This window comes from Pristis pectinata, chromosome 28 (assembly GCF_009764475.1).
Source record: "Pristis pectinata isolate sPriPec2 chromosome 28, sPriPec2.1.pri, whole genome shotgun sequence".
Lineage (NCBI taxonomy): Eukaryota > Metazoa > Chordata > Chondrichthyes > Rhinopristiformes > Pristidae > Pristis > Pristis pectinata.
Window position 1 is genome coordinate 28,833,835 of NC_067432.1, and position 13,662 is coordinate 28,847,496.

Sequence of the window (13,662 nt, forward strand, 5' to 3'; positions counted from 1 at the left end):
CTTGGAGTACTGTGTCCAGTTCTGGTCGCCTCATTATAGGAAGGATGTGGATGCATTGGAAATGGTGCAGAGGAGATTTACCAGGATGCTGCCCGGATTAGAAAGTATGGATTATGAGGAGAGACTAAAGGAGCTAGGGCTGTACTCATTGGAGTGGAGGAGGATGAGAGGAGACATGATAGAGGTATACAAGATATTAAGAGGAATAGATAGAGTGGACAGCCAGCACCTCTTTCCCAGGGCACCAATGCTCAAAACAAGAGGACATGGCTTTAAAGTAATGGGTGGGAAGTTCAAGGGAGATGTCAGAGGGAGGTTTTTCACCCAGAGAGTGGTTGGTGCATGGAATGCACTGCCTGGGGTGGTGGTGGAGGCTGATACATTGGACAAGTTCAAGAGATTGTTAGATAAGCATATGGGGGACTTTAAGATAGAGGGATATGTGGGAGGAAGGAGTTAGATAGTCTTAGGTGTGGTTTGAAGGTCAGCACAACGTGGTGGGCTGAAGGGCCTGTATTGTGCTGTATTGTTCTATGGTTCTATACACCTGACCCAGAGTGAACCTGATGTGCATAGTTGGATCCTCATGGGCTCGGCTTGGTAGTGACGTTGATGTTAAAGAACAGAACGCTCTGTTAATCTGTGCATAATTGTTAACTCTCAGCTGAAATTATTCAGTTTAGTTTGTAGTGACCAGGTTCTACTTCGTAAAGTCCTATTATTTTCAATAGATCCACAGTTGAATAATTAAAATGCATCTTTTTCTGTATGAAAACTGTCAAGAAAACTGAAGGAAACTAATAGTGTGCCCAGGGTACAGAATTTCACTTGGTAAACATGCTGCATGTTGTTTTGTGCGGAGCCACAGCCATTGGGGGTGGGGGGAATCCAGGTACAATCACTCATGTCTGCTGGGGTGGTGTAGTTAACCTCATCTGGGGTAGAAGGGAAGAATCGTCTGCACTTCCTGCTTTTGTGCTTGAAAGTGTGATAATGACTGAGGATGGGATCGGGTAGGGAGCTACAACTACTCTGCTGACTTGCATTGTTGTAGAAGTGGGGTAGGACACAGTATTTGCTGAACACTGCTTACGAACTCCTGACTCAGATCTTTTTCCAGTTTAGAAAGCACAAGTCAGTCAGTTATTTGTAATTGGAATGCAATTGCCTATATTGCCAGAGTTTTCTTTGAAAAGATTCTAATTGTCTGAAAAAGAGCGTTTGCACTACCTGACTGTCACTGATATGTCACGGAATTAAACAACGTTTTGAAGGTGCTCTAGTGCAGCACATAACGATGGCTTTTCATGCTACACTTGTGGCACTGGCAAATCATAACCCTCTTTATTGACATCCTGATGAGTGTGGATTTTAGAAGCTCTGCATTCAAAGTCGTGGAAAGATAACAAATCTCAGAGTAATAACCAAAGAAATCTTCCTGGGTCTTGAGTTTTCAGTCTTAATTATGATATCAGACTGCCATATTAAAGAGCTGGTTTATGGCTTTGTAAGCCAGACATGCTAATGCAAGTCTGACTCCAGTACAATGCACGTAATCAATGACAGGCTGGGAAACGTCAGATGGAGCCACTTATCTGTATAGTACAGATAAACCATTCAGTAGCCTGAACTAACTCGCTTCATAACCTGTAGATCACTGCCACTAACTAAAAGTACAGTATTATCCCTTTGGGTTGTTACTTACAGGGCATGAAGGCTGGTGTTGCATCACTGAAGAGTTGCAGCTGATTTGGTGAATACCTGCACTAAAGGACAGGGGTTTGAAAGGGCCTTGATTTAAAGCTGCTGCTTGTACTGAATTCAACCAGATTAGCTCTGAAATTAATTGTTCCTGAACAAATGAGGTTAATGTGGTTAGCAGTCTTGTTTAGGGCAGTAAATCAGCCACATTGTTAAAACATGCCCATTTCCAAATATTAATATGCAAGGTTTGCAAATGTAAATTATAAATAATTGGAGACTGCACTTATTTACAGATAATGTATATCATCAGTTTTGTTCTCATTGATAATTCGGTTAATCAGGCAAATTATTCTTTTTATTTTTTAGCAAATTGGTGATAAACCAGATCATTCCTGAAGACGATGCCATTTACCAGTGTGTGGCTGAAAATGAACAAGGATCTGTTCTTTCAGTGGCCAGACTGATTGTTATAATGTCTGAAGACAGACCAAGTGCACCTCGAAATATCCAGGCTGAAACTGTGTCAAGCTCAGGGATTCTTTTGTCTTGGCAAAGGCCCATGTACAATTCTGATAAAGTAATCGCGTACTCTGTCCATTACATGAAAGCTGAAGGTGAGACTTGAATTTCATTCTGACACTTGGAGCTTATGCTGATCAATTTGTTTCCCTCCTTCAACCAGTAAAGAGTACAAAGTTTTTAAATAATAAAAAAAAACTCCCTCCTCCCTCGCATTGTGTGTGTGAGGTAAAATTTAACGCTGTAAACTGACAAGGTGCATCTTGACCAGAACCTATGGAGAAGCATTTGTTTGTACATAAATTAAGTCGTTTGTTTTAAAGTTAATCTGCAATCATCATTTTTTTTTGTTGTTTGTGCTTGGACATTCTCCTGTTCCTGATGTCTAATTGGAATGTGAGAAGATGACCATCTGTTGTTAATATTCTGTTGCCGGGCAGAGGTCACAAAAAGAGAATGGCCTCTCTAATCAAATGGGAATAGCAGCCTTCTCTGCACAAACGATGTGATCTGTTGAGATGATTAAAATCGGGTGGAAGGTTTACCTTCTCAAGGGAAAGGTGTTTATTATGAGTTCATGGAACAGAGAGTATAGAAATGCAGGAAGGTATAATTAAAGTGTGTGGTGAAGTGTGTTCACGCAGCACCACCAGTCTTCTGAAGGCATTAAAGTGTTGGCTACAGAGTGCAGCTTGCAGTCGAATGGTTGCTTTGTGTTCCATTATAGTTATTTCGTTAAGCCCCAGCATGAGTTCTGTTGGAGCATTCAGCAGGGTAACAAGACTCTTTAATTTTCCTTCAAGGATTTTGTTCTCCAGGTCAGAAATCAGGACTTTTGAAATTCATTATTAGCCAGTAATTACTACTTGTGTATGGGGCTCCTGGGTTTTGCAAATTAAGCGGCTTTCAAGCTTATTCATGAATGTGGGAAAATGTAATTGGGAATAATTTTGCTTTTGGCTGTATTAAAATGCACTGCCTTGCTTTAAGAAGCAAAGTAATGATGGAGTTGATTAAGGGAAGATCAACTTCTAATAAGAATTGTATTATTGTTGTGGTGATAGGGAGAAGTGTTATCTGCTGCAAAGTTAGATCAAAGACTGAGAAATCTAACTAATTTTCAGAGCTGTTTAGGCAGATTTGCATTTAATTTTTCTTCCTTGTGCCTCCCACTAAAGAATTGTAACCATAGTAGGTTGGCGAGATTAATTATCTCTGGCTCACAAATCGACAGAATTTTTTTTTTCTTTCTCCAGGTTTAAATAATGAGGAATATCAAGTGGTTATTGGGAATGATACAACTCGTTACATTATTGATGACTTAGAACCAGCCAGCAACTACACATTTTATATTGTTGCGTACATGCCTATGGGAGCCAGTCGAATGTCAGAACATGTGACTCAGCACACCTTGGAAGATGGTATAGAAAGCTATTCTGAGATGGTGCTTTTAGATATCAGTTTCTGTTATACAGAAATCTGCCTTTTATGTCCAAAACAAAAGATTTGCAAAGTTCTTGGTGGTTTAACATCTGTTTAAATTGTGCCCGTGGTTTATTCTGCCGTTGAGGCGTAGTATATTTAACACAAAATCAGAAGCCATACATTCCATGAAAAGGGGATGAGTTTCTTAAAGTATTTTTTTAAACCAATTTCTACTTTTAGCATAATTGCATCTTAATTTATCCATTCATACCTGTGGTAGATGAGAGTTGTACAGATATTCATTTTGCAGTAATTCATTATTTTTAAAAACGTGTACTTTCCCTCTTCAAATCCAGCTTCTACCAGAGAAAATTGGGAATTAGAATATTAGGATATCTGAAACTAGTTGTTATTGTATGCATCAGTGGAATTGACCTGTACGATTGGTATGCAAGACAAGTTTTTCACTGTACCTCGGTACAAGTGACAATAATAAACCAATACAAGTTACTTAATGAGTGAAAAACATTGTACCCTATCACAACTTAGTTCTTCTATTAGTCTAGTTGGCTTTTAAAAATCACGTCATCAGTTGCATTGACTATGATGATACCTTTAAATTCAAGAGACTAACTTCTCTATACAAGATGAAAACAAGCATGCATGGAGAAACAAATCCAAGGGTTAAAAACTTAATTTAAAATGCTATGTTAAATTATTCTGTACACTGTGGTAAAGATTCATCCTCTGTAGCATGTTATACATGTGATACAATAAAGTATAACAGTTGCGTTCTGCATCTAAAGTTTGGTTCCACTGCTTTGTAAAAACGGATCACAATGTGGTTGTGCTGCTATAGCTTGTCATTAGTGTGACTGACTGAGATAAGTTTCAATCACAGTGATTGCAGTTGAAGTAATTGCTTTTTCTTGCCAATTAATGTTGCTGAAAAATATAATCACTTATTTAAAATATCATTTACTTTCTCAATTCTTCCTTGTGCAGTCCCCCTAAGAATGCCAGAGATCAGTTTGACCAGTCGTAGCCCAACCAACATCCTGATCTCCTGGCTCCCCATTCCAGCCAAATTCAGGAGAGGTCACATCATCGCATATCGCATTTACTATCGGAAAAGCACAGAGCGTGCTGTCCACTTGGTGGAGCTTCCAGGAACCAAATCGGAACACCTGCTTGAAGATGTGGAACCTGACAGCACTTACCTCGTGCGGATCTCTGCAGCCACCAGAGTGGGGTGGGGAGAATCTTCAATCTGGACATCCCACAGAACGCCAAAAGCTACCAGTGTCAAAGGTAATTCATTGTCTTGGTGAAAGTGAAGGTAAATGTCAAACATCCCAACTATTTAGCATTTTATTAACAATCTGTAACAAAGGTTACAAAGGTCTTTGGAACCAGGGGAATGGATACTGATCGTAGAAAACTGAAATTGTGAAATCCACGTCTAAAAAGATTAGTCATTCCCGGAATCTGTGTACAGTTTGGATGTTTGACAATAGTGCAAATTTAGAATGTTCTTTCCTGTTCAGATCTAGTTGTGTATAAGATAATTGGACTTGAAATTCAAATTAGATGCAAATTTTTTTTACAAATCGGATGTGGACCAATACACCAGCATAAGTCTGAGACCAACAGATAAAACAGATCAGCAATGAAGAAACAAATCTAATTCAGTCTTTCTTAACCTTTTTTATTCTTGTGTACAGTAATTGTCTTCCTAATGAATGTGGACCTCTTAAAGTCCCGGCCACCTCTGTGTTTTTTTTACTGTGAGATTTATGCATATTAGCACCTTAATTGAAAATCTGCACGCTGGGCTTTAAATTGAATAATCTGAAACTCTCTATTTGGTTGAGATAATAAAGTTTTCTTTTATTGAAATCAATCAGTTTAGAAGAAACCTTTTGACATGAAGTGAACATGGTCATTTATTTTAAAATGTAAGCCCCATCCCTCATGGTAGTCTGATATCTTTATTAGTCACATGTATATTCGAAAGATGCAGTGAAATACATCTTTGCGTAGAGTGTTCTGGGGGCAGCCCACAAGTGTCGCCATGCTTCCAGCGCCAACATAGCATGCCCACAACTTCTTAACCCATACGTCTTTGGAATGTGGGAGGAAACTGGAGCACCCAGACGAAACTCACGCAGACACAGGGAGTACACGTACGTACAAACTGCGTACCCACGCACGTACAAACTGCTTACAGATAGTGTCTGGAATTGAACCTGGGTTGCTGGCGCTGTAATGGTGTTACGCTAACCGCTATTAAAAAGCATGGGATCCATGTTGAGTTGGTAGTTTGGATTCAGAACTGGCTTGCTAATAGAAGACACAGGGTAGTGGTGGAAGGATGTTATTCTGTCTGGAGGTCTGCGGCCAGTGGTGTTCCACAGGGATCGGTGCTGGGACCTCTGTTTGTGATGTATTTAAATGATTTGGGTGAAAATGTAGGTGGGTGGGTTAGTAAGTTTGCTGATAACACAGAAGTTAGTGCAGTTGTGGGCATTGTAGACAGCTGTCAAAGAATACAGCAGAATGTGGGTGGAGAAATAGCAGATGGAATTTAATCCAGACAATTGTGAGGTGCTACACTTTAGGAGGTCTAATGTAAGGGGAAAGTATACAGTTAATGGCAGGACCCTTAACAGCATTGAAAGTGGCCATGCAAGTAGATAGGGGTGTTCAAGAAGGCATATGGCATGCTTGCCTTCATCGGTCAAGGCATTGAGTATAAGAGTCAGGAAGTCATGTTGCAGCTATGTAAATCTTTGAGGCTGCACTTGGAGTATTGTGCACAATTTGGGCTGCCTCGTCACAGTAAGGATGTGGAAGTTTTGGAAAGGGTGCAGAAGAGGTTTACCAGGATGCTGCCTGGATTAGGGGGTATGAACTATAAGGAGAGGTTGGACAAACTTGGGTTGTTTTCTCTGGAGCATCGGAGGCTGAAGGGAGATCTGATCGATGTTTATAAGATTGAGAGGCATAAATAGGGTAGACAGAACCTGTTTCCCAGGGTAGAAATATCAAGTACTAAAGGAGATATGTTTAAGATGAGAGGAGGAAAGTTTTAAAGAGGTATGGGGCAATTTTTTTTACACAATGGTGGGTGCCTGGAAGGGACTGCCAGGAGTAGTTAGTGGTGGATGAAGATATGATAGTGGTATTTAAGAGGCTGTTAGATAAACACATGAATATGGAGGGATGTACAGGCAGAAGAGAAGTAGTTTAATTCGGCATCGTGTTTGGCACAGACATTGTGGGGCGAAGGGCCTGTTCCTGTGCTTTATGGTTTAATGTTCTATCCCTGGTAGAGTTAAGGGAGAGTGCTTTACTTCACACACACTTTCATAAACTACAGATGCCAGTACACCATTTTTAGAAAAACAAAGGCATAAATTCACTGAGTTCTAGAACCTTGTTCTGACCTTAATCAAGAAAGTAGGTAAATTTGGGGTTTTCAGCCCCCGAATTACATGACAGCTCCAGCAACCTGTCTTCTGATATTGGCCACATGGAGGGCTTGATGTCTACTGAGGGGAGTGAGTCTCAAATCCATTGCTAACCATTTGGAAATACAACTATAGTCTTGTGTAACTGCCTGTCTCCTTTGTAGTCTGGGTTCACTAATCTATTTTCCAATCAGTTGTGTCAAACACCAGTTTTAATTCTACAAATAATCAACTTGTAAGATAAATCTTGACACTGATTGTGGAAAGCTTCATAACCTGCCAGACTCCAGAATCTAATTTGTTTTGATCCGTATATGAAGACGTTCTCTGGCTCCGTTAATGCTGATAACATGTTTTTGAGGGATGCTCGTCAGAAAATTGCAGGTTTCATTCAGGATGTTTTATTGGTATTTGTGCCTTCTGGACTGGGATAGGAGAAAGGCCAGAATTCCTCCTTCATTCTGGCCAATAGTAACAGCTGGATTTGGTCAATGTGTTGCATATATTGAGAAAACTATATTTTGAGTTTGGCTGTAATACCCTCAAGTAGTTTAGAAATGATTGCCATCTGAGTTGAACAGTGACTACTTACTGTGATTAACATAATAGAGTGCAGATGGAGAGTCTCAATCTGAAATGTCCATTTCTCTCCACGGATGCTGCCTGACCTGCTGAGTTCTTCCAGCATCTTATTCGTTGCTCCAGGTTCTGGCATTTGCAGTCTCTTGTGTTTCCAGTGACTTGCGTTTGGCTCCCCACTGTCTTCCCCCTTTCCTTAGCAGATCATTGTCTTTGGCTTATTTACAAGAATCTAATTTTGGTTTCTACTCTTCCAGTGTGGAGTTTGAGTTCCTCCTAAGGAATGATATTTTGCCTTCTGTCAGAACCTAGTTCAAAACACTGTTAATATTTCTTCTTAATTACTGAGGTCTTTGGGAGATGCATGCTCGTGAATTGAGCATGTAGACTTGAGAAGGAAAAGTCTTTTTACAATGTCCCAAACCAAAACTTTGTCCCTCCCCTCAAGGAAAAGCATAAGGTGATACTTTTTTTCTTTTATTTATATTTCCAATTTTGAGGCAAAATAAAAAAGAAATTACCTCCTAATGTTGTAGTAAATTCTCACATTGTGCTTCATTCATCACTATTGTGGGAACACTCACTGCATCCCCCCACATCAGACTTGGTGACCATGCTAGGATCATACTTCTCTCCACAATCCATCAATGCCATTTTGTGATCACTGGTCAAAGGAATTTCAGTTCTGTTGACTTAACTTATCTCTATGCAAATGTGTGCTGTGGAGCTGTGAAGTAATCCTGCTAGGTTTTACTGAGAAATAAGAGCACTTTGAACTACATGAAACAGATTCAAATGACAGGGTAATCTGCAATGTGTACTGGCCCCTTCAAACTGGGGACTGGGGGAGGAGGAGGGTTGCAGGTGGTTCTAGCCCTGACTCAGAACCTCAGTCACTTTTTTGATTTTTTTTGATGTAATGTAAAATATATAATTTTGAGTAGGTGCATCCAAAAATACTTCTATCAAATTCAATATGTTAAAGGACAATCAGGTCCTAAAAGGACTTCTGCTGGGGCACATTTCTCCTTGCCTTTGGACCCAAATCACCACTGAAGTTTGTTGCTGGAGGTGGTTGCCATGTGCTCCTGATGGTATCCTGCTTAGCAAAGCCACCAGATCATTCTCACCAGGTTTAGGCAGCATAAATGTGGTAAACAATACTTGGCAGTTAAAATGGACAGAAATTCACTGATAATGCATGTCCAAGTTGATCTTGGAGCATTAAAATTGAAGTTGCTAGCTGAAAACATAATCTGCTGGCATAACTGACAACACAGCACTTAAAATAATTTTTCCTGTCAACAACTTAGATTGGGAATTATAAGTGCATTTTTAAATTGAAAAGAGAGAGCCCTAGATATTTTTAATTACTACTGTAAAACCTTTCACAATGATTGGACAAAGTGCTACAAGAAAATTATTGTAGATATTGTATATATGAGAGAACTTGTAGACTTGGTAGCACTTTTTTAGTTTTAAATTGGTACAAATGATGCAGCTGTAGATTTCAGTGGAGGACATGTTTTCATTTGGATTATGAAGTGCATGAGGATGGAAGTAACTTGATTAATCACTAGTGTTTAGGCTGCTAATCTGAGTTAGTTTAGCACAATACCTATTTGTAACCAAGTTGCCAAATGTTGCTGTGTTATGATTTTGTGGAGGAAAGCGTAGAACCATCAATCCAAGGCAGAGCATCTGGTGATCTGCCTGTTGTTCATAAGAGATTGTCAGAATAATCTTGTTAAGATGTTGCTGCTGTTACCCTGATGACCTTTGCCCTTATGCCAGTAACATTAGGATTGGCCCCAAATCAATGGCTCATGAGGGTTTGCAATAGCCTTCTATCCCTAATGGTAAAGATGAGCCTGTGTTTAATGGGAAGTGTGATGATGGGAGGAAGAATATCTTGCTGTTTACTTTTGATTTTAGTAAATGGTATCCATCCTAGAATAATTCAGTTTGGCCACAAACAAAGAGATGGTGTGTTTATGTTTGCTGATACAGCCAAATAAACAGTCAAAGCACCAGTATTTCATTCTGGTGCCTGCTATCTTAAACCATCAATCTTGGAGCTGTCAGGCATGGAGCAGGACACATCCCTGTGGGGCTCCAGGCCTGTTGTTTTCATCAGATTAGGGGAGTCAGCAGCAGGGTGGATGGCATTCCTTCCCTTAAAAGAAGAAAAGCGAGACTTGGAAAAAGTGCATCCTGAGTTCTGCTTACACTTGTGTTTTTTGTCTTGCCTTTGTATAGCTTCCTGTCTGTCATCCCTGGCTTTTACACTCGCGCTCTTTCTTTTAAACTCCTTTCTGAGCTTATTCTCAGCTCAGAAACCACAGCCTGTTCAGAAATTAAGGCGTAAAACGTATTTTGATAAAATATACAGATGTGTACATAGACAATTAAAAATTTCCTAGAGTGGCAGATTTAGAACGTGATCTTGGCTCTTTGGAATTTAAAATGTACCATTTTAAGTTTTTGAAGAAATATCCTCATTTTAAAATCCAATTTCTAACGCAACTGAAATTTTAATATCAACATAAGGAGCCATAGAAACTGTGAAGCTAACAGAAGATCGGTATTGGGTTCCATTTATTATTGAATCCTGTGAAAAGTGTGCATTAAACTTAATCCTTGGCAGGCACGGTAGTATAGCAGTTAGCACAATGCTATTACAGCGCCAGCAACCCAGGTTCAATTCCAGCCACTGTCTGTAAGGAGTTTGTACGTTCTCCCCTTGACTGCGTGGGTTTCCTCCGAGTGCTCCAGTTGCCTCCCACATTCCAAAGACGTACGGGTTAGGAAGTTGTAGGCATGCTATGTTGGCGCCAGAAGCGTGGCGACACTTGCAGGCAGCCCCGGAACATTCCGCGCAAAGATGCATTTCACTGTGTCTCGATGTACGTGTGACTAATAAAGATATCTATCTAAACCGTATCTTGACAAAATAATATATTAACAATGATGCTTGGATTTACCTGTAACATTCTGGACCAAAAGGAAATTATGATGCTTATTAAACTAAAATTATTGAACATTTTTTTTACAAAATAAACTCTTGTCATATCTGTATCACATGGGGTGTTTTAGTGAAGAGGAGGAGGGTATTACTCTGGCCTTAGAGCTAACTAAGTATAGATCAATGCGCGAAGAAGGATAAGGATCATATTTGATCTTGTACAACTTAGAAATAATACGTTCTTTTTAAAAATTCAGAAGTCTTAAATAATTTCAATTTACCATCTCTATAGTCCCGTTGGCCCCAGAGCTGCGTCTGGAGCCATTGAATTGTACAACAATTACGGTAAGGTGGAAACAAGCAGAGGAAAATGACGTGCAGATCCAGGGATATCGACTTTTCTACAGGGAGGAGAGCCTGCAGGAAACTGGGCCAATCAGACTCGGCATGCGTGACTCCCAGTATACCATCAGTGGGCTAGGTATGTAACGTTCAAATATTTCACCTGGGATTGATCATTTGCAGTCTCTCTGTGTATAAGCTTTACATGTTGGTGCTTTTGACTCCACAGATTTAGAGGTTTCCCTTGTTTGCTGCTAAGGGGAAGGAATAGATTAATTCAGGCTTTTCTCTTTAAGGAATCAGTGTTTTGGGTTGTGCTTTATTCTCACTGGAGGTTCTCGATCCTTTTCTCATCTCCACAGCCTGTTACACTGTTTATAGTATCTTTTCCTTCATTGTATACTTATTCTAGGCTTCACTTGTGCTGGAAATCCCCAAGGGTGGGGGAAGGGTGAAATTTAATTTTCCCCATGGATCAGCTGCACAGTAAAGTTTATTAACACCAAACAAGTTGCTTGATACAGGGTACTCAAAAGGTCTAAGGAAAAATAATCTTGGTATTTTTGTTCTGGGAAACCTATTCAATGTTTATAGATGGAAAACTTAATTTTTTTTGCTAAATTTAAGAAATTTTAAAAAATCTTTATTGAAATGGTTAGCTTCCTTCAAATGAACTGGAACTCGCTGTAAACGTCATATCTATATTCTGAAAGCACAAACACACTTGGAATAATTCACTTCATAATATTGTGCAGCTGCAGTACAAATGTAAAGGCTAAAAGTTTCAACTTTGACATTTTTCAGAATAAGTAGTTTTGAATTTGCTCCTGAATTTTCCCGGAACTTCTAATTCCTTTCCTTTGGATCTATTAATAGTAACAGGATTTGAGTCAGGACATTATCTGTTCATTCTTCTATGCAGTACAAGAATTTGGCACCTCAGTAACAGGCATTGAATATCTTTGCTTTTGAAAATACCACTGTTGGAAACTTCTATCTTCCTATGAATGTGCCTTTTTCACCTTTTTAAACATTGAAATTACAATTGATTTCCCTTTTTAAATTTAGCACCTCAAATGTGGCTTAGAAAAGAGACTCTTGTGTTGTGTCATATTGTTTACTTATTAGCCCTTCTTGAAGAGATTTTTTTCTGTTGTGAATTATTGACACAACCTACTCTGTCAACGCAATCCCTTAACACAGTTGTTCTGCATTTTTGCCTCCAGACCACTTGAAATGATCTGAAATCTACTTTGCACAGAGCTGCCTAACTCTCAGGCTTCTACCAGATTGTGCTAAATCAATTGAACAAACTAAAATGTGGTTCTGCACCAGATGGGCATAAATTACTGTGTGTGTCCCAGCGAATATCTGCATGTGTGCACCAAAACTTTTCACATTATAAATGATTCAATTTCCCAAAATCTTCAAGGATTTGGAAGCGGAAGAAATGCAAAAATCATGCTTTAGAGTTGGTGTATCAGAAATAGCCACTCGACTGCTTCTCAATTTACTTGGTAATGGAAGCTAGGATTAATCGGGGTTCAGAAGCTTTGTCAGTTTGTGAACTTCAGAAGTTCTTATATTATTGATAACATTTTGAGTTTTTTCAGTACATTTCAATCTATTTTGAGTATTTTTAGTATATTGTTTGTTAGAACTGCTTTTATTATGAGTTTATCCTATGTAGTCAAGATTTTTAAATGTTTTCCTTTAGCAAAAAAAGGAACAATGCCCAAATGTTAGTACATTTGAAAGCCTTAGTCTGAGTGATCTGTTGCTGTAAGTCACTGCAGAATTATTAAGACTGACCTCGGTCGCTGTTTGGCTGTGGCCCCTGACTGTTGCTTGGTGATGGGTTTAGATTCACGTATCCCTGTCAATGGCCCCAATCCCCATGTGATGTGGGAACAACAGCACATTCTAAACTACTAACTGGACAACTGACCATCTGTGGCCATTCCAGCCATAGCAGGTGGCTGGCAGCTGACCATTTAACCAGGCAAAATACTGTTCAGGATAATGAAAGAGTGTAGGACTAAACCTGGCCATTGATTGGGTTCTGTTTCTATTCAAGCATCCTTTGTTATTTTTCCTGTTGATGTAGGTTTTGTAGCAAGAGCAAAACAGCTACAAGTTCCATTCAGCATTACAAGCTAAAATAAATGTAGATGCTCATTTCATGTGTCGCACTTCCAACATCTGACTCCTTTTCACCTGGTTCGTTTCTTCACATGGTTAATGATAAAATTGTTTCAAATCAAATGTTTTAAAACAAAAAGCGTACTTGTCAATGCTGTCTAAATTCAAGTGGTAACTTTGGAATTTATTAAAGTTTAAAATATGGGAGTTGCAGTTTAAGTGCAATGGCTCCAGACTGGTGCAATTAAATGTGTTTAAAAAGTTGTTAAATTCAAGTTAAAGCATAATTATAAAAAGAAAAATCGGGTGGGAATGTGAAAACAGCACATGAGTATAAAGAAATCTATCATTTTGCTGCCTTGCCTCCCTATCTCATAACAAAAAGTCAAAGTTAATATTCATTTGGATTCTGCTTTTGTTATTCGTTATTTCGTTATTCGAAATCCAGTAATGCCGAAGAACTTGGTGCACTGGTATATTTTTGTTTACTGGTTAAATTGCCTTTTGACTTTA

The 13,662-nt window shown here is 39.1% G+C and overlaps 1 protein-coding gene across 1 annotated transcript in view; it reads left to right on the plus strand.

Annotated features, from left to right (window-relative positions):
- Window positions 1–13,662, plus strand: part of LOC127583900 (protogenin-like) — a 114,265-nt gene that overhangs the window by 58,236 nt on the left and 42,367 nt on the right. Inside the window, 4 exon segments of the mRNA XM_052040290.1 lie at window positions 2,071–2,318; window positions 3,480–3,644; window positions 4,654–4,959; window positions 10,958–11,146. Of these exon segments, the coding sequence (XP_051896250.1) occupies window positions 2,071–2,318; window positions 3,480–3,644; window positions 4,654–4,959; window positions 10,958–11,146 (908 nt within the window).